Raw genomic sequence first — 25819 nt, 5'->3', positions numbered from 1 at the left:
CGGATTCTGTACTCGCCATGGCGGAAAATGAAGAATACGCCATGGCGGAAAAAATAGGTTGTGGCGAGTCGCCACCGCCACGAATTCATCTCGCTCCACCTGGGGATCACAGTGACTGGGTTATTTTGTTATACACTCTTCTACATACAGTGTGGCCACAGCAGCTTACCAAATAAAAGTGACATATGTGCAAGACAAAAACAACCTACACATTATAATTCACTGAACAAAAATAAATATTTCGGATAAAAAAAATTAATAACAAAATCCTCCAAACTCATCTCCATTACAGGAGATATCAGTTAACCACAATCTGTCAAACAAAAAGAGAGTATTTTCATATGTACAGTATTACTATTGGCAAATGCAAGCGTATCTGTGAGTTGCTCAACTATCATTTAGCTGGGGACCCCTTCAAGTTCCCCGAATCCCACATTGAGAACCAGTGCTTATACATTAAACTAAACTTAGTAAACTATCAGAACCCATTCCAGTGCATTTTAAATGGATGGACTGCAGTCGGTTAGGCATGGTGATCAGATAGCTGATAACAGATGAGTTGGCTTCTCACCACAGGTGGGTTTCCCTGATCTCAGCAATCACCTGACTGGCCCGCTGCAGTGCCTGCAAAACAAGGGACGGAAATGCAATTGAGATAATAACCCCATATAACGGGGTGCATATGTCGGTCAGACATAGCAACAGTCCTACAGTCATGAGTCCGACAACATGATGGCTCCCGACATGCGTGGCCGGTTACAAATCACCCGTGGCTTCCGCGTGTGGTTAGGTTAGGGTTGGGTTAACCCCAGTAAAACTATACCCAAACCTAACCTCAGTAAACTATACCTAAACCTAACCTCAGTAAAACTAAACACAGTGGCTGGGGGCGTTTCCAAGAACCCGGAAGAACGACGGAATCCGCGGAAGATCCCCTCCTCGCCTCCCGTGCAACGTTCCCCGCTGACAGGTGCTGCCCCAGCTGTAGGAGTATACGTACTGTATGTACAATGACAAATATCGCCCTCCCCGACCCCGGCCAAACATGACCAAGTGTTTTTGCATAGACCCTCGAAACAAACCGGATTCCTTCTCTACTTTAAGTGAAGCTTTTCAATAATCCATTGTTATGAATGATGTGTGGAGATCATGTAAGTAAGTAACAGCAACGATATTATATTTCAAAACGGATCATGTGAAAAATGGTTCAGTAGGCCACTGTGTCCTACGGGTTCATATCTTTGGTCCGACGGTTAATAAGCCAGACTAAATCTAAATATAAGATTTAGAAACTGTTAGTAATTCTAGTAAGACTAAAACATAATGAACCAGACTCTTCTTCAACAAAGATGGCGAAAGCAAACATTGTATGGTACAAAACACTGAAGTCCTTAAACCAGAAACCTAGGCGCCACGGGTGAGTCGGTCTTTTAGGTCAGTCTTTTAGGTAAAAAATTGTCCAAACCTTGATAAAAGGCCGATACACACCTAAAAAGGTTGCCGACAGGTGCTTAGGACAAAAGGAGAAATATCCTGTACACCGTCTAGAACTTGCAATAATTTGTATTACAGAACGTTTTGGTCAACTTAATCTGGACAAGCATTATATGTTTGAGTGTGTGTGAGAGATATTTCTCCTTATCTAACTAGATAAAATAGATTAGATTTTGAAATGTAAAACACTCAAGCAGTGTAAATGCAGTCATCCTAATGTAACTGCATAGTGATGAGACAAGCTAATAATAATAATAATAACAACAGCTTAGCGTACCTGTAGCATGTCTGCAGACTCCTTGCGTCTCTGGGCCATGTCCTCTGATTCGGTGAGCAGATCGTTGAGGAGGCCGGACTTGTACAGCTGACCAACCAGCTCACTCTGGAGGCTGTCCTTCACATGGTTCACCAGGAAGTGCATCACCGCCTTGGGCACGCTGCAGGACGAAGACGATTTCAATTCATATAGGGCAGCGATATTAAATTCTTGTCATGTCCGTGGATAATTTTGGAAAAAAAAGTTATCCTCGTTTCTCATCATTTTGGACCATGGGCTATAGCCCATATCGTACGGCATACTATAGCACGCCGTTTTTCATCATTTTTGACGATTTGACAAAAATTAAAAAATTAAAAACGATGGGTTATAGCCCATGTTTTTTGAAATTTTGAAAAAAAAAATGATCCTCGTTTCTCATCATTTTGGAACATGGGCTATAGCCCATATCGTACGGCATACTATAGCACGCCGTTTTTCATCATTTTTGACGATTTGACAAAAATGAAAAAATAAAAAACGATGGGTTATAGCCCATGTTTTTTGAAATTTTGAAAAAAAAAGTTATCCTCGTTTCTCATCATTTTGGACCATGGGCTATAGCCCATATCGTACGGCATACTATAGCACGCCGTTTTTCATCATTTTTGACGATTTGACAAAAATGAAAAAATAAAAAACGATGGGTTATAGCCCATGTTTTTTGAAATTTTGAAAAAAAAAGTTATCCTCGTTTCTCATCATTTTGGACCATGGGCTATAGCCCATATCGTACGGCATACTATAGCACGCCGTTTTTCATCATTTTTGACGATTTGACAAAAATGAAAAAATTAAAAACGATGGGTTATAGCCCATGTTTTTTGAAATTTTGAAAAAAAAAGTTATCCTCGTTTCTCATCATTTTGGACCATGGGCTATAGCCCATATCGTACGGCATACTATAGCACGCCGTTTTTCATCATTTTTGACGATTTGACAAAAATGAAAAAAATAACATGGGTTATAGCCCATGTTTTTTGAAATTTTGAAAAAAAAAGTTAGCCTCGTTTCACATCATTTTGGACCGTGGGCTATAGCCCATATCGTACGGCATACTATAGCGCGCCGTTTTTCATCATTTTTGAGGATTTGAAAAAAATGACGAAATGACAAAAACGATGGGTTATAGCCCATGTTTTTTGAAATTTTGAAAAAAAAAGTTATCCTCGTTTCTCATCATTTTGGACCATGGGCTATAGCCCATATCGTACGGCATACTATAGCACGCCGTTTTTCATCATTTTTGACGATTTGACAAAAATGAAAAAATGAAAAAAACGATGGGTTATAGCCCATGTTTTTTGAAATTTTGAAAAAAAAAATTATCCTCGTTTCTCATCATTTTGGACCATGGGCTATAGCCCATATCGTACGGCATACTATAGCACGCCGTTTTTCATCATTTTTGACGATTTGACAAAAATGAAAAAATGAAAAAAACGATGGGTTATAGCCCATGTTTTTTGAAATTTTGAAAAAAAAAATTATCCTCGTTTCTCATCATTTTGGACCATGGGCTATAGCCCATATCGTACGGCATACTATAGCACGCCGTTTTTCATCATTTTTGACGATTTGACAAAAATGAAAAAACGATGGGTTATAGCCCATGTTTTTTGAAATTTTGAAAAAAAAAGTTATCCTCGTTTCTCATCATTTTGGACCATGGGCTATAGCCCATATCGTACGGCATACTATAGCACGCCGTTTTTCATCATTTTTGACGATTTGACAAAAATGAAAAAATGAAAAAAACGATGGGTTATAGCCCATGTTTTTTGAAATTTTGAAAAAAAAAGTTATCCTCGTTTCTCATCATTTTGGACCATGGGCTATAGCCCATATCGTACGGCATACTATAGCACGCCGTTTTTCATCATTTTTGACGATTTGACAAAAATGAAAAAATTAAAAACGATGGGTTATAGCCCATGTTTTTTGAAATTTTGAAAAAAAAAGTTATCCTCGTTTCTCATCATTTTGGACCATGGGCTATAGCCCATATCGTACGGCATACTATAGCACGCCGTTTTTCATCATTTTTGACGATTTGACAAAAATGAAAAAAATAACATGGGTTATAGCCCATGTTTTTTGAAATTTTGAAAAAAAAAGTTAGCCTCGTTTCACATCATTTTGGACCGTGGGCTATAGCCCATATCGTACGGCATACTATAGCGCGCCGTTTTTCATCATTTTTGAGGATTTGAAAAAAATGACGAAATGACAAAAACGATGGGTTATAGCCCATGTTTTTTGAAATTTTGGAAAAAAAAGTTAGCCTCGTTTCTCATCATTTTGGACCGTGGGCTATAGCCCATATCGTACGGCATACCATAGCGCGCAGTTTTTCATCATTTTTGAAGATTTGAAAAAAAATGACGAAATGACAAAAACGATGGGTTATAGCCCATGTTTTTTGAAATTTTGAAAAAAAAAAGTTAGCCTCGTTTCTCATAATTTTGGACCGTGGGCTATAGCCCATATCGTACGGCATACTATAGCACGCCGTTTTTCATCATTTTTGACGATTTGACAAAAATGAAAAAATGAAAAAACGATGGGTTATAGCCCATGTTTTTTGAAATTTTGAAAAAAAAAGTTATCCTCGTTTCTCATCATTTTGGACCATGGGCTATAGCCCATATCGTACGGCATACTATAGCACGCCGTTTTTCATCATTTTTGACGATTTGACAAAAATGAAAAAATGAAAAAAACGATGGGTTATAGCCCATGTTTTTTGAAATTTTGAAAAAAAAAGTTATCCTCGTTTCTCATCATTTTGGACCATGGGCTATAGCCCATATCGTACGGCATACTATAGCACGCCGTTTTTCATCATTTTTGACGATTTGACAAAAATGAAAAAATGAAAAAAACGATGGGTTATAGCCCATGTTTTTTGAAATTTTGAAAAAAAAAATTATCCTCGTTTCTCATCATTTTGGACCATGGGCTATAGCCCATATCGTACGGCATACTATAGCACGCCGTTTTTCATCATTTTTGACGATTTGACAAAAATGAAAAAACGATGGGTTATAGCCCATGTTTTTTGAAATTTTGAAAAAAAAAGTTATCCTCGTTTCTCATCATTTTGGACCATGGGCTATAGCCCATATCGTACGGCATACTATAGCACGCCGTTTTTCATCATTTTTGACGATTTGACAAAAATGAAAAAATGAAAAAAACGATGGGTTATAGCCCATGTTTTTTGAAATTTTGAAAAAAAAAGTTATCCTCGTTTCTCATCATTTTGGACCATGGGCTATAGCCCATATCGTACGGCATACTATAGCACGCCGTTTTTCATCATTTTTGACGATTTGACAAAAATGAAAAAATTAAAAACGATGGGTTATAGCCCATGTTTTTTGAAATTTTGAAAAAAAAAGTTATCCTCGTTTCTCATCATTTTGGACCATGGGCTATAGCCCATATCGTACGGCATACTATAGCACGCCGTTTTTCATCATTTTTGACGATTTGACAAAAATGAAAAAAATAACATGGGTTATAGCCCATGTTTTTTGAAATTTTGAAAAAAAAAGTTAGCCTCGTTTCACATCATTTTGGACCGTGGGCTATAGCCCATATCGTACGGCATACTATAGCGCGCCGTTTTTCATCATTTTTGAGGATTTGAAAAAAATGACGAAATGACAAAAACGATGGGTTATAGCCCATGTTTTTTGAAATTTTGGAAAAAAAAGTTAGCCTCGTTTCTCATCATTTTGGACCGTGGGCTATAGCCCATATCGTACGGCATACCATAGCGCGCAGTTTTTCATCATTTTTGAAGATTTGAAAAAAAATGACGAAATGACAAAAACGATGGGTTATAGCCCATGTTTTTTGAAATTTTGAAAAAAAAAAGTTAGCCTCGTTTCTCATAATTTTGGACCGTGGGCTATAGCCCATATCGTACGGCATACTATAGCACGCCGTTTTTCATCATTTTTGACGATTTGACAAAAATGAAAAAATGAAAAAACGATGGGTTATAGCCCATGTTTTTTGAAATTTTGAAAAAAAAAGTTATCCTCGTTTCTCATCATTTTGGACCATGGGCTATAGCCCATATCGTACGGCATACTATAGCACGCCGTTTTTCATCATTTTTGACGATTTGACAAAAATGAAAAAATGAAAAAAACGATGGGTTATAGCCCATGTTTTTTGAAATTTTGAAAAAAAAAGTTATCCTCGTTTCTCATCATTTTGGACCATGGGCTATAGCCCATATCGTACGGCATACTATAGCACGCCGTTTTTCATCATTTTTGACGATTTGACAAAAATTAAAAAATTAAAAACGATGGGTTATAGCCCATGTTTTTTGAAATTTTGAAAAAAAAAGTTATCCTCGTTTCTCATCATTTTGGACCATGGGCTATAGCCCATATCGTACGGCATACTATAGCACGCCGTTTTTCATCATTTTTGACGATTTGACAAAAATGAAAAAATGAAAAAAACGATGGGTTATAGCCCATGTTTTTTGAAATTTTGAAAAAAAAAATTATCCTCGTTTCTCATCATTTTGGACCATGGGCTATAGCCCATATCGTACGGCATACTATAGCACGCCGTTTTTCATCATTTTTGACGATTTGACAAAAATGAAAAAACGATGGGTTATAGCCCATGTTTTTTGAAATTTTGAAAAAAAAAGTTATCCTCGTTTCTCATCATTTTGGACCATGGGCTATAGCCCATATCGTACGGCATACTATAGCACGCCGTTTTTCATCATTTTTGACGATTTGACAAAAATGAAAAAATAAAAAAAACAATGGGTTATAGCCCATGTTTTTTGAAAATTTGAAAAAAAAGTTATCCTCGTTTCTCATCATTTTGGACCATGGGCTATAGCCCATATCGTACGGCATACTATAGCACGCCGTTTTTCATCATTTTTGACGATTTGACAAAAATGAAAAAATGAAAAAAACGATGGGTTATAGCCCATGTTTTTTGAAATTTTGAAAAAAAAAATTATCCTCGTTTCTCATCATTTTGGACCATGGGCTATAGCCCATATCGTACGGCATACTATAGCACGCCGTTTTTCATCATTTTTGACGATTTGACAAAAATGAAAAAACGATGGGTTATAGCCCATGTTTTTTGAAATTTTGAAAAAAAAAGTTATCCTCGTTTCTCATCATTTTGGACCATGGGCTATAGCCCATATCGTACGGCATACTATAGCACGCCGTTTTTCATCATTTTTGACGATTTGACAAAAATGAAAAAATGAAAAAAACGATGGGTTATAGCCCATGTTTTTTGAAATTTTGAAAAAAAAAGTTATCCTCGTTTCTCATCATTTTGGACCATGGGCTATAGCCCATATCGTACGGCATACTATAGCACGCCGTTTTTCATCATTTTTGACGATTTGACAAAAATGAAAAAATTAAAAACGATGGGTTATAGCCCATGTTTTTTGAAATTTTGAAAAAAAAAGTTATCCTCGTTTCTCATCATTTTGGACCATGGGCTATAGCCCATATCGTACGGCATACTATAGCACGCCGTTTTTCATCATTTTTGACGATTTGACAAAAATGAAAAAAATAACATGGGTTATAGCCCATGTTTTTTGAAATTTTGAAAAAAAAAGTTAGCCTCGTTTCACATCATTTTGGACCGTGGGCTATAGCCCATATCGTACGGCATACTATAGCGCGCCGTTTTTCATCATTTTTGAGGATTTGAAAAAAATGACGAAATGACAAAAACGATGGGTTATAGCCCATGTTTTTTGAAATTTTGGAAAAAAAAGTTAGCCTCGTTTCTCATCATTTTGGACCGTGGGCTATAGCCCATATCGTACGGCATACCATAGCGCGCAGTTTTTCATCATTTTTGAAGATTTGAAAAAAAATGACGAAATGACAAAAACGATGGGTTATAGCCCATGTTTTTTGAAATTTTGAAAAAAAAAAGTTAGCCTCGTTTCTCATAATTTTGGACCGTGGGCTATAGCCCATATCGTACGGCATACTATAGCACGCCGTTTTTCATCATTTTTGACGATTTGACAAAAATGAAAAAATGAAAAAACGATGGGTTATAGCCCATGTTTTTTGAAATTTTGAAAAAAAAAGTTATCCTCGTTTCTCATCATTTTGGACCATGGGCTATAGCCCATATCGTACGGCATACTATAGCACGCCGTTTTTCATCATTTTTGACGATTTGACAAAAATGAAAAAATGAAAAAAACGATGGGTTATAGCCCATGTTTTTTGAAATTTTGAAAAAAAAAGTTATCCTCGTTTCTCATCATTTTGGACCATGGGCTATAGCCCATATCGTACGGCATACTATAGCACGCCGTTTTTCATCATTTTTGACGATTTGACAAAAATTAAAAAATTAAAAACGATGGGTTATAGCCCATGTTTTTTGAAATTTTGAAAAAAAAAGTTATCCTCGTTTCTCATCATTTTGGACCATGGGCTATAGCCCATATCGTACGGCATACTATAGCACGCCGTTTTTCATCATTTTTGACGATTTGACAAAAATGAAAAAATGAAAAAAACGATGGGTTATAGCCCATGTTTTTTGAAATTTTGAAAAAAAAAATTATCCTCGTTTCTCATCATTTTGGACCATGGGCTATAGCCCATATCGTACGGCATACTATAGCACGCCGTTTTTCATCATTTTTGACGATTTGACAAAAATGAAAAAACGATGGGTTATAGCCCATGTTTTTTGAAATTTTGAAAAAAAAAGTTATCCTCGTTTCTCATCATTTTGGACCATGGGCTATAGCCCATATCGTACGGCATACTATAGCACGCCGTTTTTCATCATTTTTGACGATTTGACAAAAATGAAAAAATAAAAAAAACAATGGGTTATAGCCCATGTTTTTTGAAAATTTGAAAAAAAAGTTATCCTCGTTTCTCATCATTTTGGACCATGGGCTATAGCCCATATCGTACGGCATACTATAGCACGCCGTTTTTCATCATTTTTGACGATTTGACAAAAATGAAAAAGAAAAAAAAAACAATGGGTTATAGCCCATGTTTTTTGAAATTTTGAAAAAAAAGTTATCCTCGGAAAAATCGGTTCGTTTTGTACCTGTCCTGAATGTTCTTTCGGACAATGAGGAAGTAGGACTTAATGAGCCGCTCGATGACTTCACAGTCTCGCTGCTCCCGTGATGACAGTTTCCTGGCAACAGGTACAGGCTGGGGAGAGACGGGGGAGGAAAACTTGTATTAAACTCATCGTTGGAAGAGACCGACTAACCTCGCCCACCAGGCTTTCCACCACCTTGGAGGAAAGCCTGGTCTCTGTTTCATTTCGGTATATGATCCGCTCGGGAGCGGATGATATCGTTCCGTCATGTTGTAGTATTGTTTTGTAGTCGATAGGCAGGAACAACAAACACAAACTTCCTTTTCCCTCAAACCGGAAGAATAACAATAAAAGCTCTCGTTGCCTGCAGCTTTTATTGAGAAAAATCGGTTTGAGGGAAAAGGAAGTTCGGGTTTGTTGTTCCTGCCCGTCGACTACAAAACAATGCTACAACATGACGTAACGATATCATCCGCTCCCGCCCGGATCATATACCAAAATGAAATGGTGCCCAGGCTAGGTACTAACGTATGCCCCCTGGCATACGCACAGTACGCACAAACATATCATGCAACATAGGGCAACCAAATGGTCAGCAGCGGGCCTGGGACCTAGCATCTGTCTAAACAACTAAATGCTATCTAAAATAAATAAAACACACATTCCGTACATTTGTGATTGAGAAAAACAAATCTACGAAACGAAAATCCAAGAACATTATAATCACATGCACAAAAAACAGGGACACCAGGTTATTATTATTACCACATCAAGCAGATTGACAGCCCCCCTCAGTGGGCTCCCGGGGCCCGAGGGTGAGGCCTCCTCTCCCTTCTTCAGCATCCCCCTCCAGTTCCCTGTGCCGTCACCACCCTGCTCAGCCTGAGGACCTGCCGCCGACACCTGGAGAAGCATCACATTGTACAACCATAGACAACGGTGAGGATAATGACTGCGACGACGAGGATGATGATGACGATGAGGATAATGATGATGCTAAGTAACTCCAACATGCTGCACGCAGCGCACTAACGTTGTTTGAAAGAAATCTGTTTAGAAAAATAGCAAAAAGAAATAAGCATAGGGGCTTGTAAGTCGTTACAATGCCTGGAAAATGAAGGTATGTAAGAAGGGTTGCTCCAAGGAAAAAAGTTTGGGAACCACTGACTTAGAAGTGAAAATGAGCTAAAGCAGCTTGATGCACACACCTGATGTTGAACTCTTTGATTGCTCTAAACTTAAAGTGGCATTAACTACTTAAAGCAAAAGGACACCTTAGTAGAGGTGAGATATCTTGTGCCACAGTTAAAATAACTAAAAATAAAATAAAAAAACGAAACTGAAATATTCAGCCCATTGAGTAACATTGAACAGGAAATAGATCTCAAAGTCACTCTTTTAGCACATGCTTACAAACAATGTGGATTCTGCCAAAGTGTAACACTTCAAAACATGCATTTTATTTGTTATAGCACTTGTAACTCATATAATCGCGATTAACTCACCGTTATGTTAATTGCGATGAATTAATTAAAGCACAATTAATTGCACCTTTGTTTTTTGACATTTGGCCTACTATACTTGTCCAACATTGGCTACAATTTTGCTCAATTTAGTTTTGTTTTATTTTTCAGAATCCTGTATGAGGTCCATCCTTTAGTGTTGATGTAAGAAAAAGTGAACCTTACAATACAATACTCATATTACTAAGTCAATTTAGCATATCCTGCTACAGCTGCAGCCTGTGTAATGCAGTGCACTCCAGCCACAGAAAATTCACTGAATGTTCAAAGTTTAAACAAAAATCACACCCGTGTGAAGTGAGGGGAACTAATATATTAAAGTCTAACTCATGTTGATATGGTGATGTAATGGTGATGTAAAACAAACGGTGCCAACACAAACATTAAATGCCATTAACAATAAAGAGACAATGTGACATACTGAGGCAAAATATGACGTTAATTTTCCCTTCATTGTCAATGGCGTTTTTAAAACAAACATTGAACTAAAAACAAACATTAAACCTGTATATAGAGCCCTCAAAAAAAATTATGAATGGAAATGAATGTCCTTTAAACTCCGTGGATCCGTGGTCCAGCCTTCAAATAGTAAAATTGGGATTTGTAATTGTTCATCTAGGCAGAATTCACTTTATTTGCATTATGTTACATGTACGTATAATACAGTATATGCTAAATGATTGACTTTGAGAGCTGTTTCACTGTGCAATGTAAGTCAATGACTATTTAGGATGATACATTTCTAATCAATGGAGCAACTATTGATGATATCTCACCAATAGGTAACTAGTACTACACAACCCAAACATTTAGTTTTTGTTTGAGGGCCGGTTTTTGCAAAAATACACATCTATTCTACAAGCTTATAGATTCTTTGAAAACCTTGCCTGTAATAACGAATAACGGATGTTACAGAGTGAAACACATGACATGGTACGACTGTGACTTAGACAAAGGGGCACTAACGTGTCTGGTTAGAAAATTCACACAGAAACACTAGTGAGCGAAGGATCGTGAGCATTTTTAGTGCAACTGGCATTCAACCAGGTATGTATACGGAGAGACATTAAAGGACAAAACACAGTCTAAACACAGTGATTACTGTTCAGCCAAAGACAACATCATCGTTCAAGTACAAATAGCCACATCTAGAAGCTCACAACTTCCAGCTATTTTAGAAAATATTAATGTTATTTATATCGATTATTTTCTGTAATCAATTAAATTGTTAAATTGTAGTTTGGTTAACTGTTGCACCCTTAGGTTTTGGGTTAAAGAAAAGTGGGTGAGGTCAGAACACCGGGGAGACGGACTGTGCAGAGAACACAGTGATAGTTAATGCAAGTCAACACAGGTTGAATTAAGGAAGGCTAGGCCAAGCACACAGCATCAGCAGTTCAGCACACCAAACAAAATGAGCATGCCCGACACCCATCATGTCTCAACCGATCCAATCCATGCCCTGCACCGACACCAGGCCAGTCTAGCTGCCCACCTTGGCAGAATCCATGTCAGCTCCCGGGACGGACACCAGACCCGGGCCGAGCGGACCGTTGCCAACAGACTAGCAAGAAAAAAAGGACAGCGGGAACGGGACAGAAAGAGGGCTGAGAACAAGCGTGGAGGGAATAAAGGAGGTCGGCCAGAGAGGAGGAGACATCTGTAATTCGTCATCATCTTCCGTCCAGCCACTTGTTCACTCATTTGACTCTGGTGTGTGGGTTCTGTGTGCTCGCGTCGTCGGCTTTGATAAAAGCACAAGTCTGTTCGTTACACTTTACGTAACAATAAACAGAGATCAATCGACACACAGAAAAGGAAAGGTGCCAACTGGAACTGAAACTGGTTCTTCAGAGTGACGCCATAGAGAAGAACCATTTTAGCTTGAGGAACCATTTCTGTACTTACTCAAAGAACTTATAAATGGTTCTCTGGAACAATATGAGGAAACGCATAACCTTTTAAAAGAACCATTTAAGAAGCAGTATATCTCTGTGTGTATATGAGACTTTTGAATGTTTTAATTGTAATTAAGTAGTAATAAAAGTAATATGTTGTTTGTACCATATCCCTGGGCACCTCTCTCATCCTGTTCATCCTCCTCGTCTCCTGCAAAGATCAAAGAGCATGTCGGCATCGTCAAATAGCACAGCACGCATAATAACACGTACACCCCATACAGCAAATTCTTCAGCCTTAATTAAAAATGTAACAATGGGTCCATTTGGTTACATTTCTACACATTCAGAGTTACAATGGATACATTAAGTATAAGCTTACATTTAAATAAGTAACACGTTTATTACGGACAAATGTTGCAATACCAATTTTAAAACATACTTTTTGACAGCTTTCTTGGGTAAATGAAAATACTCTTTGTGTGTTAGAGCTAAATTCTTTCATGAGCATTATAGTGGGTGCTACTAGGTGAAATAAATAAATATTTAAACATCTTCAAGACACAACGTTTCGATCAGTATAAAAATAAAAACCTGCTCAGTCATTTTAACCCATTTTAACAACACAAAATTGTATACATGCCCCACTGTGTGCCACCCCCACAAACAGCAGGGCCTTCAATGTTTCTGCCCCCTCCCTCTGGAATGCTCTCCCCAAACATCTCAGAGTTGCCCCCTCCCTCCTCTCCTTCAAAAACTCACTCAAAACAACCCACCTCTTCAAGATAGCTTCACCCAGCGGAGGTCTTTTTAAGATGTCCCCCACATCCCTTGTTTATCCTTTTATGTTTTTAACCTTGCACTGATATTGTACTTGTTTTGCTTTGTTTTCTTGAATAAAGTCTGTTCCTAGTGTTTTATGTAAATTGCTTTGGGAAATTGGAAAAAAAACTATATACATTTGAGCTCCTGACTAAAAAAGCCACCGCTCATCTGCCGATAGATTTAGGTGAGGTGCTGGAGTCCCAAAAGTATAGAAATGAAAAAATAAACAGAGGCTCCGTCTGCACACTCACATCTGTGCACAATACCAACATTTCCCAGCTTTTTTTAGTTTTTGGACAGCACTATATTCTACAGACACACTTTACTTATACACAAAACAATCACCGTCTCAGACGGTTTGGAGTGCACAGACCTCTATGTTGTTGTTCATGACACCGCATGCATCTGCAAAGTCCGGATGTTTGGTGTTGATGTAGGCCAGCTCAATGGCTACCAGGTTATGCACCTGCAACGGGCCAAAACACAATAGGTCAAGGACAGTGGTGGAAAGTAACTAAGTACATTTACCGTACTTAAATACAATTTTGACTTGAGATCAGATTCTAAAAATGTCTGTTTGAAAATGACAGTTTAATGACAATGACATGTTTAATTTTGAGGTATTTGTACTTTACCCTAGTATTTTCAATTTCCAACACTTTTACTTCTACTCTACACTACATCTCAGAGGATTTAAATTATTATTACAAAACATACACTAACCAATTGAACCCTATATACATTTTTCGGACAACTTGAAATGGGACATTATTCTGCATAGTGAGTGTACTTTCTTTTCTTTCTTTTTTCTTTAGTGTGAGTGTACTTTCTACTTTTGGTACTTTCATTACATTTTGAAGCCAATACATTTGTACTTTTAGGTACATTTAGAATTCCGGACTTTTACTTGTAACGCAGTATTTCTAAATTGCAGTATTGATACTTTTACTAAAATGTGAGTACTTTTTCCAACACTGGTTATGGACCTGCAACAGGCCAAACACCAGATGAGACCTCAGTCAGAGTGTCATGGTGCGTATGACGTTAGTTACCATCTCGTTGGTGACGGGCAGTCTCTTTCTGAGGAGGGAGGTGACCACCTCTACTATGGCCTCATGGAGCTTAGGAAACCTCTGCAACTCCTGCGACACACACACACACACACACACACACACACACACAAAATTATTACTTGCGCGCTCTGCTTGCCAGCCAACGCGCCACTTGATGCGTATGCAAATAAAACAGCAAATTTGTGCCTGATTTGCTGGGACCAGATTACATAAATGACCATATGTCTTACGTCATCATTTAGAGCTAGTCATACGTATACTATATACATCAGATAATCAGTAAAATAAAATAGCAAATTGTGCCTGATTTGCTGGGACCAGAGTACATGGTGTGTATAATGTATGACTAGCTCTCAATGATGACATAAGAAATATGGTCCTTTATGTAATCTGGTCCCAGCAAACCAGGCACAAATCTGCTGTTTTATTTGCATACGCATCAAGTGGCGGGTTGGCTGGCACGGTGCACACAGACCGGGCGAAATTATTACTTGCGCGCTCTGCTTGCGCAAGTTGACCTTGACCCTTTCAAAAAAGGGTTGAAAACCACTGCTCTGTGCCAAGGAAAGCTGGGTTCACTTTGAGGCCCTGTAGACACATATCAGACGAACATGCTCAAGATTCAATAATTTATTTGCCATGTCAACAAGTTGATAGGAATTTGTGTTTGTGTTTGTGTTGAATAGAAACATGCTCTGTGCTGTCCGTGTGTCATGGCCGCCTCAATGCTTTCCCAATGGAAGTCACATGGTTTGACCAAACAGTTGTGTGTGATGGGGGAGGGGGGTAATCAAACACAAGTGTTTGGGAAAGCAATGAGGCTGGCCATGAAACACGGACAGCACAGAGCATGTTTGTCTGATATGTGTGTGCAGGGCCTCAAGGTTCAAGGTTTCTTTATTTTGTCTCCCAAGGGAGAAATTTGTCTTGGACCCCAAGGACCCGCCCTGCAGCATACAAATACAATACAATACAATACAAGACAACAAAGGCACACAGTGACCCGTACAACATTAAAAAAAAAACACAACAACATACCTAGTGCAAAAGAGGAAGAACATCACCTCATAACCTTCGACCCCTTCCCTGTCTGCCCTCTGCAAGGACTCTGTTAAGGCGTGTGATTGACAGAGGGACAAAGGAATGCTTCTACCTATTATATTTGCATATTATACCTCCTACCTGATGGCATTAGCCGATACTCAGGGTATAGTACATGGGAGGGGTCAGACACAATTTTCTTAACCTGTCCAATGGTGGCCTGCTCAAAGATGACCTGGAGGGTGATCTTCCCTGCCATTTTGGGCTAATCTCAGGCTATACCTGTGTGCTGTAGTTGCTGCAGTGTTGGATGATCCTCTGCATCTCCTCGTGCACCAGCTCCACACAGCGCAGGCTGGGCTCCTCCAGACGCTTCACCTGCTTCTTCACCAGCAGCTCAAAGGACACCTCTGGGACGAACAGGGACGGCCGAGGGCCCTGCCGTATAGAAAGGAGAGAGAGTCTGCTTTCAGTCCTTTGCCGGGGTAGTAGTCTTCAGTGTTGTTTTTGGCAGAAAGGTTTCATTTTAGTTTTAGTCATAGTCTCTTGAATAGTTTATTTAGTTTCAGTCACATTTTAGTCACCTGGAGTGTTTTAGTGTTTTAGATTTTAGTCGGCTAAATCTACAGTTGATTTAGTCAAACAAAATGTCGGCCTTAGTTTTAGTCATCATGGCTTAGTTTTAATGTAGTTTCAGTTTAGTTTTCGTCAGTGGAAAAAGGTAGTCGACGAACATTTTACGTCTTCGTTTTAGTCGACGAAAACAACACTGGTAGTCTTCTCATTGAGAATGACTTCGTACGGTACGGCAGAGTGTGATGTTTCAAGACACCAGTTACAGTAGTTAGGGCCCTGGGCTAAACTAAATTTCAGGGCCCCTGCAGTTCACACAATTTCCGAAGGGTAATTTGGTTTAATTTTGGTGTAATCTTCGGGTACCCAGCCGCCCCATCACAGTAACAGAGATGAGCAATAAAGAAAGAGTATGTAATGTGAAAGCTTGATTGATTCTTATGCTTCTTTCAAAGCCAATACAAACATACTGTGCATGAACATGACATATAATTAAATATAATTTATGATGTGGAAGTGGTGGTGTGTGCATGTATGTGTGTGTTGTGTGTGTGCATGTAAAATAGCGGACACAGACAGTAGGCAGGCTTTGCCCCTTTGTGTGTGTGGGGGGGGGGGGGGGGGGGGGCGTGCGTGCGTGCACTCACAGTAGCGTTCCTGATAGCCGTCAGTATGTCTATGGTAGTGAGTCCTCCCAGTGGATCCACAGACTCCAAGGTTCTGCCGAACGTCTCGTGGAATATGTAACAAATTCGGGCTCCACCACACCTGCGTGAAACAACCGCCAGTGGCATTAGCTGTGATGTAATCTCTCAAGATTGGCTGTGATGTGAAAACAGAGCCAACACAAAGTGTTGGCTTGTGTTCTCTCTCTGCCTCTTTTTAAATCTGTAATGTTTTTTTTTAAACTACAAAGGCAAACTAGAAAATTCGCAATTTAAAAAAATTGCAGAGTGTGGTTGCCGCAGTGGCTTCATATGCCCCTCCCACTAATATTGCCAGCCTATTACAATTTCAAGTCACACCTTAGATCATGTGTAAGTAATTCGGAGGGGATTTAACCCCCAAAATTATTTTAGAACTTGGTTGATTGAACCACCCCGGACATGTGATTCAAATTTGGGATGGATTGGACATTCCGTTCGTGATTTATGGCATTTTTTGTGATATAGGCCCCTTCTACTAACTTCAGAAGACGATTACGGCCGAACGATACGCACTACCACTACCACTTGCCTTTTCCCATTCATGTCAATGGGGAAATTTAATTAACTAATAAATTCATATCAATTAAACTATACAACATTTCTCTTAACAAAGTACAAGCACACGATTCCCGATTTTTCCGGTCAATTTGACATATGGCCCAAGTGCGTACAAAACTGTGGGAGGTATAATGCGTCAAACTAAAGACTAATCCAGTGGAAGTTTAAAAATAATAATAATATGTAGGAATAAAGTGTTACAATTACAAGAGTCTGGTTGAACCACACTAATTAACTGCTTTCATTTGTTTCCTCTTCATTTCATGCAACCAACAGCTCCACCCTGTGGCCAAACACATGTATTTCTGTTGTCTGTGTCTGGTTTGAAATATAACTTTTTACCAGCTGCTGTGTAAGCAAGCTGGTCAACAAACGCTGGCCGGTGCTTTCACGCCCCTTTTTCTGTACTTGTTTTAATGCCATTTAAAAAATAAAAGCCAAGCTGAAAGTGGATGAAAGCAAGTGTTGATTCTGTGCAACATGTTTAAAATTTTGGACCACTTCCAATTAGACAAGGCCTTATGCTCCCCCCTGTGTTCTTTGGCGCCCGGCCAAGGGGGGTATGGGGACCAGGCTGGGAAACAAGTAATAATAATAATAATAACTTTATAGCACCTTTCTAAGGGCCTATTCATACTCCTATTTTACCACTGTTTCGGCGCTGTAGTGCCGAAATGATTTCGGCTCGTCAGAAATGTTCAGTAGCGCCGACTTTAGGACGGATCCCCCCCCCCCCCCCCCGGCTATAAAATCGGAGTATGAATCGGCCCTCAACATGTCACAAAGTGCTGCACAGAACATTTACACATTAAAACAAAGCAACAGTCTAATCTAATGCATATCGTTAAGCTGTTCGCCGCATTGCACCGTCAGAGACTGAGTATGTGGCAGTGGCACTCACAGCTCTGCCGTCTCGATGTACTTGGCGGTGCCCTCGATGGTGTTGCAGTACTCGGCGGCAAACTTGGTGATGAGCTGCAGCAGCGTGGCACTCTGGTCCTCCACGGGCTCGCCGTAGCTGCTGAGCAGGGACTGGTACTGAGCCGCCAGGACGTTGATACGGGTCTTCAGGTCGGGCAGACAGTCTCGGATGTGATGCATCAGCAGCCTGTGAAAAAGGAGGCAAGTCCGCAAAACACTGGTCTTGAGCTCCCAGCAGGCACTTTATTTGCAGAGACCTTCTTCGTCAGGTATGGAGTCGACAAGAATGTAGGCGTGTTATATACAACAGCACAGGGGTGAGTCAACAATGAACAGGCTGTTTTAAATTAGGTAGATTAGAGACTGACACACGCACCGCCTCTACAGGACAAGGCTGCATAGAGTAATGTCAAGCTGGGAACAAGTAGAATGAATATTTTAAGTGGCGCTAAGGCTAACTATTAAAGACAAAATTCTTCAATAGCAAAGTCGAGGATAGGGTGGGACAGAGGTGCAGAAAAATTAGCAGTCAACTGCAAACCAGAAATTGCAACAAAACAAAACTCACAACAAAGCCTACAAATGCATCAGCAGCCTGCCATTTTACAATAGAACTCTAGTCCACAAACAAACAAGGTACATAATCGTGTAGAGTGCAGAGAGGACATTGTAGTGCCTCAAAGAACCTAGACTACCTGATAAACATTAAACAATGAACATAGCATCTGTCTACACTCTACAGTACTAGTCTAAACAATGGGCTTATTGACATTAAATAGTTTTAGAACCATTGATGTAGAGAACAACCACACACACCATGTCGGTCAGATTTTCTAGCAATCATTAAGATGTTTCTGAGTTTACGGTTTACCTGTTTAGGGTCCGAGCCAAGTATTTGGTTCCGTTTCTGCTGGCCAGAGATGGGTATTTCTTCTGCAGAAAAGCGTGTTCGTCGCGAATGGCGTCAGCCACAGACTTCTTATTATTTATGTCCAGTTGGCTCCTGAAAGGTCAAATTCATGTTAAATTTAGGGTAGGGGCTCGGAAAGTTTACAAATCTGTGTCCTTTTGTATCCCTTTTGGGCGAATTGATAGTGGACAGAATAAGAAGGAGAGGGGAAAAAAACATTAATCGTTCAGCTGCCTGGTTATGTAAGATACTAATCTAAGTCCAAAATTATATCGATGAGAGATTTGTTTGACTCAGAGCTCATCAATCCCCAAACATTCACTGACTCACGACCGGTTCCAAAATGGAACTGTTGTTTCTCAACGTCGGGTGTGCGGACCACCATGGGGTCCAAATAAATAAACAAATGAATAATAATAAATAATTTAACTCTAAGAGTTAAATGAAATGTATCAAACTGTGGCTCAGTGAAATAAAAAAAGGTAGAGAAATCTAAGAGAATTGAAGAGAAAGAGTCACCTGTTGACCACCCCGATGAGACCCAGCTTGACCGGGATGACCCGGCCCATCAGTGCGTCCATGGCATCTGTACCAGCGTCCATTAGGTCCAGTTTGGTCACTACAGCCAATGTCCTCCTTCCTGGATACACAGTCAGTCATGGCTCAGTATGTAACAGCACTGGGCAAAAAACGTAAAATGTAAAAAATATATTTGCTTCCTTTTTTCTTTTACCAAATGGGTTCCACAATTCCATTGTTCTGCAGACACAGAGTGCATTCTTTTTTTTTGATAACCGCATGACTCATTGTTTATTTCACCATGGCTGCTTATCAGCAATTTAATTGTTAATTCATATTTTGGGGGAATACACTCTTTGGTTGGAGGCTTTGCTCTTTGGATAGAAGCTTTGCATTAGAATAAATACCGTATGAATACTTGCATTTGTATTACTGTTTATGTGCATATTGCCACGTAAGTAGGTTCTGGGAATCTATAATTAACATTAATAATAAACATTTTTAACAACAGAAATGTTCTGGTAAAGGGGGTCCCTGGCCAAATACATATCCATTTGGGGGGGGTCCTTGACATGAAGACGTCATGAGAAGTGAGAGTCATACTGTGTACCATCAGTGTCGACCTCCCGGGCCACTTTCAGGGCCTCTGAGGTGGCCATGTCAGTGTTGGCAGCCGTTACAGCCAGGATGATGCAGTTTGGGTTGGAGATATGCTTCAAGATCAGCTCCCTGATCTGAAGCTCTATGTCCTTGGGCTGGTCCCCCACTGGCACCTACAGGCCACAGTCACACATAATTCATTAGGTTTAAAAAATCTGTGAGGGGCGCTCTTGTCATTATACATCATCATACATCATCTCATGAACAACTGAATTTATGAGATTGGTTAGCGTTAGCAGATTTGCTCGTCTACATATGACGTACATTTTCCCTTCATTGTCAATGGCATTTAATGTTTGAAGCCCATCAAACACCGTCTGCGACCGCCGCGCGTCAAAACAGCCGCCTCCATTATTTTCAATGAACCTATCGCACACCGGCGGCGTCCACACACCAGTTCTATTTTCCAGGCGGCGCCGCGCGGCAACGCGTCGCACCGCGTGTGTGTGTTGTGTGTGTCGGGCTTGTGTTGCCACAAATATACGTCATATTTGGCGGATATTTGACCTAATTTCTCCTTTTATTGTCAATGGCAAATATGAGACGTGTGGGGACAAAATTTATGTCATATTTGAGGCACATATATGACCTAATTTCTCCTTTCATTGAACTGAATTTATGTGATTGGTTAGCCGATGTGCTCGTCTACATATGACATAATGGCATTTAATGTTTGTGTTGCCACATATTTGGCGGACATTTGACCTAAATATTGAGACGTGTGGGGACAAAAGCTGTATATAGGAGGGGCTAGCGCCACTCAAAAATAGCTCAGATAATCGACAAGGCTGTAGACGCTTGTAGACGGCCATAGCTCAGTGGTTAGTGAGCCCGCCTGGGGAGCCAGAGGCCCTGGTTGTCCCAGATACGATTCCACACCAGGTCGGCAATGTGTCGACATGTATCCCCTGGCCTGAGCAATACTCTTAATCCCCAACATCTCCGTAGATTCACTGCCCTTAGTTTTTATAGGATGGGTAAGAGGACAAATTTAACATTATGTGCATTGTGCAAATACAGTATACCGTGACAAAAGAAACACCCCAAGGAGTGGGAACCAATATTATCATTAGTTTAGCTATTTTTGCATGACACAGCTGTGCAATAAAGTGTAAAATAGGGCTTACGTGGTAAATCAGACTAATTGATTTAGTCTGTAACTTAAAATATTGCTCGCTTTAGTCATGATTTGAATAATGAAATAATGAATAGTCAACGGGTGTAATATGCCAGGACACACAGGTATGGGATGCTACCTTGGTAATCCCTGGCAGATCAACCAGCGTGAGGTTGACCACATGAGGAGAGAAGATCTTCAGGTGGATGGGCTCATCGCTGATCCCCTACACACACACACACACACACACACACGCACACACACACAAGAGAGCAGCACCTATTAAACAGTTCCCGAAAAATCTGACATTGACCCTAAATTCTCGCGCACACATACACACACACACACACACACACACACACACACACACACACACACACCCCTCTGTGATATTGAGTCTCACCTTATTATTTCCCGATATTCTCTCAGTTTCATTTTCAATTTCTTGCCTGATTTCACCAAAATCTGTGTAGATCTGGAGAAGTAAATGTCAAAAACAGGCAATACACAGTAAAGAGTGAGTTCAGAATCAGAATGGCTTTTGTGTCACATGAGTACGACGGTATCGCGCAACGCCATCAGTGGTATTCAGTTAAAAGTAAGTTAAACATGAAGCTGTGAATATCACAGAAGCATACCTTGTTTTTGGTGTGTAGGAATTTGCCCCATTCCTCCCCTTCCTCCCCTATGAAACAAAAACAAAACAAAAACATTAGCTATATGGGCATGCAAATGTAATTGTATACCAGTTTACAACTTTCTCAAATTGATGATCATACTATATCATGCTAATAATTGCAATGCTTAAACATTTAAGATATCTGCTGTAGTGGAAAATAGTATATATATTTTTTTTAATATTTTGTATCCCACGATTTTGTAACCCATTTTTCACCCCTGTGTCAATCATCTACTGTGATCCTGGGCTCTACACACCCTCCGCCAACCTGGGGAGAGCAACGGACTTAACTCATGCTTCCTTCATGCTTGAGTGTCCAAGTTGCTCCTTTACACCTGACAGGGGGGGGTTTCCCTGGTTGGACGTAGCGCGTGAAAGGAACACGTTATTCCAACCAGTTCCTTTCCCCTCCATCAGGCTGGCCAGGGGGAGGCAGTTTAGAGACCAGGAATACTGCATGTTTTTGTGAGGGTACCTACCCTAGGGGACACAGGGAGAACATGCAAAATCCACACAGAAAGGCCCTTTCGCCAACCCTGCCTTCGGGTATGGGCACTGATGCCGCGGAGGAGGAAACACGCCGCCAGCACCCACAGTGCCCCGAGCGGGAATCGAACCCAGGACGTTCTAGCTGTGAGGCGACAGCACTACCAACTGTGCCACCGTGCCCCTCGAAGACAGTATTAACATGAAAAGTAGGATATTGTTTCGTCTTTGTCGGGTGGAAACATCATGTCCAAAACTGTTTCTTTTCAGGATTCAATTCAAAAGTGGCAGAACGAGCTCAAGCTTGTGGATCAAGACCTTTTTTTTGTCCTTTAGTATGTCCTACTTGATCCTCAATTTGAACTTTTTGTGATTTTTAGATCAAGGACATACTAAAAAACACAAAGTGTTCAAATATGGAGATCTGCCCGACAGCAACGATATAATATAATACGGTAGTTTAAAATAATAGAACGTGATTAAAATGACTCTACTTGCCACAGCTAGGGTAGGGTAAATGGAGGGGTCTAAACAGAAGACTAATGGGAAACGGAAGGTCACTATACTGTAGATTGGAGAAGTGAGGAGATTACCAGGCATCACAATTATTACATAATTGTCAGTAATGTTTTTGCATATTCTCATATGTGCCTCGTGGAATTTCTATTACAAAACCTAATTGACAGGAGGGGAACTAGAAGGCTAACTGTAGCGAAGCAGAACTCCACAACACCTTGCCATTGCACCTTTGTGAAGCTCAGTGTTTTTCCACACTCTGGGGTCTGCAGTTGAGGAGACGGTGACATTATCACTTTTCTGGTGTACCAACAGAGCCATGGTCCCCAAGGGCAGAGACCCAACAAAAACACAAAGGCAGCACAGGGACACACACACACCAAAAGAACATGACAGTTCAGCTGTCGTATCATTTGTAACAGCCCAGAAAGTCCCCGCGTTTGATCAGTGTCGAGACAGTCTATGTTAGTCATTCCAGTCAATTAGCTGTCAATAATCAAATTATCATTTTGAAGACAATACAAAAACTGCTATGAGGACGAAACCATGAAAAGCACTAAGACTTGTTTACATAATTTTCAATTTATCAGAACATTTAAAGACAAAGTTTTTTTTTTTTTTTTTGGGAAAAAACATGTATAGTATGAGGAAAAAAGGCGTTGCCTTTTATTTTATTTTTTTACAGGGGCCAGTTTCGAATTGCAGCTAGCTTATCAAATGTGAATAATGCTTTTTTTGCCGTGATAGACAGCAGCACAAGCCAAAAACTCAAAACAGCATGGAAGCTTGATGTACACCAAACACGGTATGGGTGAGAGTAGTGGCGAACTTCCGCCATTTAGAGCCGGAAGACCAAACGTCTACTGCTCTGCCAAACACAGGATCCTTGCTTGGCCAGGGGAGCTCAAAGGGACATTTCACATTTTCTAACATGTTTGGGGTCATTTTATCATCTACTCTAGCAATATCAAATGAGTTTACCCACCGCTGTCGTCTCCCATCTTACGGTCCCCTGGGTCCACGTGCACCAGCTGGAGGATGAGAGGTCTCCGGGTGACGACCCCAGTTCCACGCGGCAGCAGGTCTCTGCCCACCAGGCTCTCCAACACAGAGCTCTTTCCACTGCTCTGTAGAAACACACACAGCACAGTGCCATTGAGGGTTTGCACTGCAGTATAGGGTTGTCCCGATCCAATCACATGATCGGAAATCAAATATCGTCTGTGATTTTGGATATTGTACTGGTGGTGCCGTGGCATTAGTCAGAAGGTTCATTGTTCCGAAATTACTATCCCCATCTCTAACCCTAACCTATGGTATTGTGACATGGCATACGTGTTCTATAAAAATGTAAATATCGTATTGGGAAGAATGGGTTGAATCTAGAGTTGCAACACCAACCATTAACAGAAAGTCCTGTTTGATAGTATTAAACGACGTTGAAGTCAACAACATTGGACTTATCCTCTATCTGCAAAGGGTTCGTTTTAGTGTTTGAGTTTGTAAGCGCTTGGAAATCAAGCAACGGTCCTTTGTACCACCTGTTTTGAAGTTGCATGTGTGCAAGCTGACTATTAAATTGTGGCCTAAACGGCCTCTCATATAGATAAGTCAAGAAAACACCCTGCAACCTGAGTGACACACACACACACACACACACACACACACACACACACACACACACACACACACACACACACACACACACACACACACACACACACACACACACACACACACACACACACACACACACACACACACACACACACACACACACACACACACAGGTTTACAGAAATGCAGTAGCCAAGCTATACATACATACTGTACATACAGTACAGGCATTGTTCATGTCAAACCGATACCACATAAATAGTAAACATCCAACTGAACATGGGTGGTTGCTGCACCTGTCTTCTCCTCAAGGCAGCGATGGCCTGATTTTAATAGAAGCAAGCTGGTGATGATGAGGATCTAAACATAGGCACTGAATGATAGAAATAGATATAGCATTCACCCGGAACACTGGGCAGAGTGCAGGCTCTGCATATGTGACAAGTTGTGTGTGACTGTGATTCAAGTGTTGTGTACACTTGTTTACAAGGTGGACCCAAATTGTAAACAAGTGTAATGCTTTATTGGGTCGTCCACTCACAGTTAACAGTATTTCTATTGTGAGTTGTGCTTGAAATGTACTGTAATTCTGCAAACTGTTAATAAATATTTCAATCAATCAATAGGTTACATTATACAGAGTTGTATATTCCGTAGTATATTATGTGGTTGTATTATCCACTTTCAACCTGGCATCCCTATTTTGAGCAAGTCATGAACATAAAAAAAGAAATCCAAAATAGCCATTAGCCACATTTATTATTAATATGCTACTATGACTATCATTAGGCTATTGTTGTTATTAATATGCAGTTTATTTATTTTCTTGGTATAAAATAACGGGATAATGACATGTAGGCTATGTAAGAGATGCATACACATCTAGCCCTGAACTGTCATGATTATCTCGAGCGTCATGTGAACCATGGCTAACACACATCGGATAGGCAGTGCAATGACATTGGGGCTAATATGGCATGATGGTGGATTTGGATCAAATGAAACTGGTTTACACACCCTGGCTACAGTGGCTAGAGTGATGCAGACGAGACATTTAACATGCAGATAGAATAAAGTGCAGGGTGTTAAATCTTTATTTATACCTGGGTCCCTACGACCGCTATCAGCGGCAGCTGTATGATGTCCGCTCCCACCGTGTTAAACACATCCTGCAGCTTGTTTATAACGGGGATAAGAGCCTCCATGTCCGACACGAAAAGGAAGGAATTCAGCGGGTATTATGAGGTGATGGAGCCAAAGTCATTCAATG

The 25819-nt window shown here is 40.2% G+C and overlaps 1 protein-coding gene across 3 annotated transcripts; it reads right to left on the bottom strand.

Moving 5' to 3' along the window:
* On the bottom strand, positions 1 to 25819 carry LOC308311048 (dynamin-1-like protein). Of its 3 annotated transcripts, XM_080757548.1 has the most exons (20): positions 25653 to 25819; positions 23918 to 24059; positions 23163 to 23198; positions 21890 to 21936; positions 21655 to 21726; positions 21391 to 21477; positions 20085 to 20247; positions 19475 to 19595; positions 18917 to 19048; positions 18026 to 18232; positions 16507 to 16627; positions 15569 to 15724; positions 14225 to 14314; positions 13546 to 13638; positions 12514 to 12558; positions 11945 to 12013; positions 9692 to 9829; positions 8927 to 9036; positions 1772 to 1931; positions 1 to 624 (listed from the first exon to the last, which is right to left on the bottom strand). In XM_080757548.1, the coding sequence occupies exons 1-20, from the start codon at positions 25752 to 25754 to the stop codon at positions 568 to 570; spliced, it is 2148 nt and encodes a 715-aa protein (XP_080613674.1). In that variant the 5' UTR covers positions 25755 to 25819; the 3' UTR covers positions 1 to 567. The 3 variants fall into 3 exon arrangements, with proteins under 3 accessions (XP_080613674.1, XP_080613672.1, XP_080613673.1); XM_080757546.1 differs by lacking the exon at positions 23163 to 23198; XM_080757547.1 differs by lacking the exons at positions 11945 to 12013; positions 23163 to 23198.

This window comes from Protomyctophum bolini (genome assembly GCF_963924005.1).
Source record: "Protomyctophum bolini genome assembly, chromosome: 23".
In the NCBI taxonomy this organism is placed as follows: domain Eukaryota; kingdom Metazoa; phylum Chordata; class Actinopteri; order Myctophiformes; family Myctophidae; genus Protomyctophum; species Protomyctophum bolini.
This window is presented reverse-complemented; position numbering and strand designations above follow the sequence as displayed.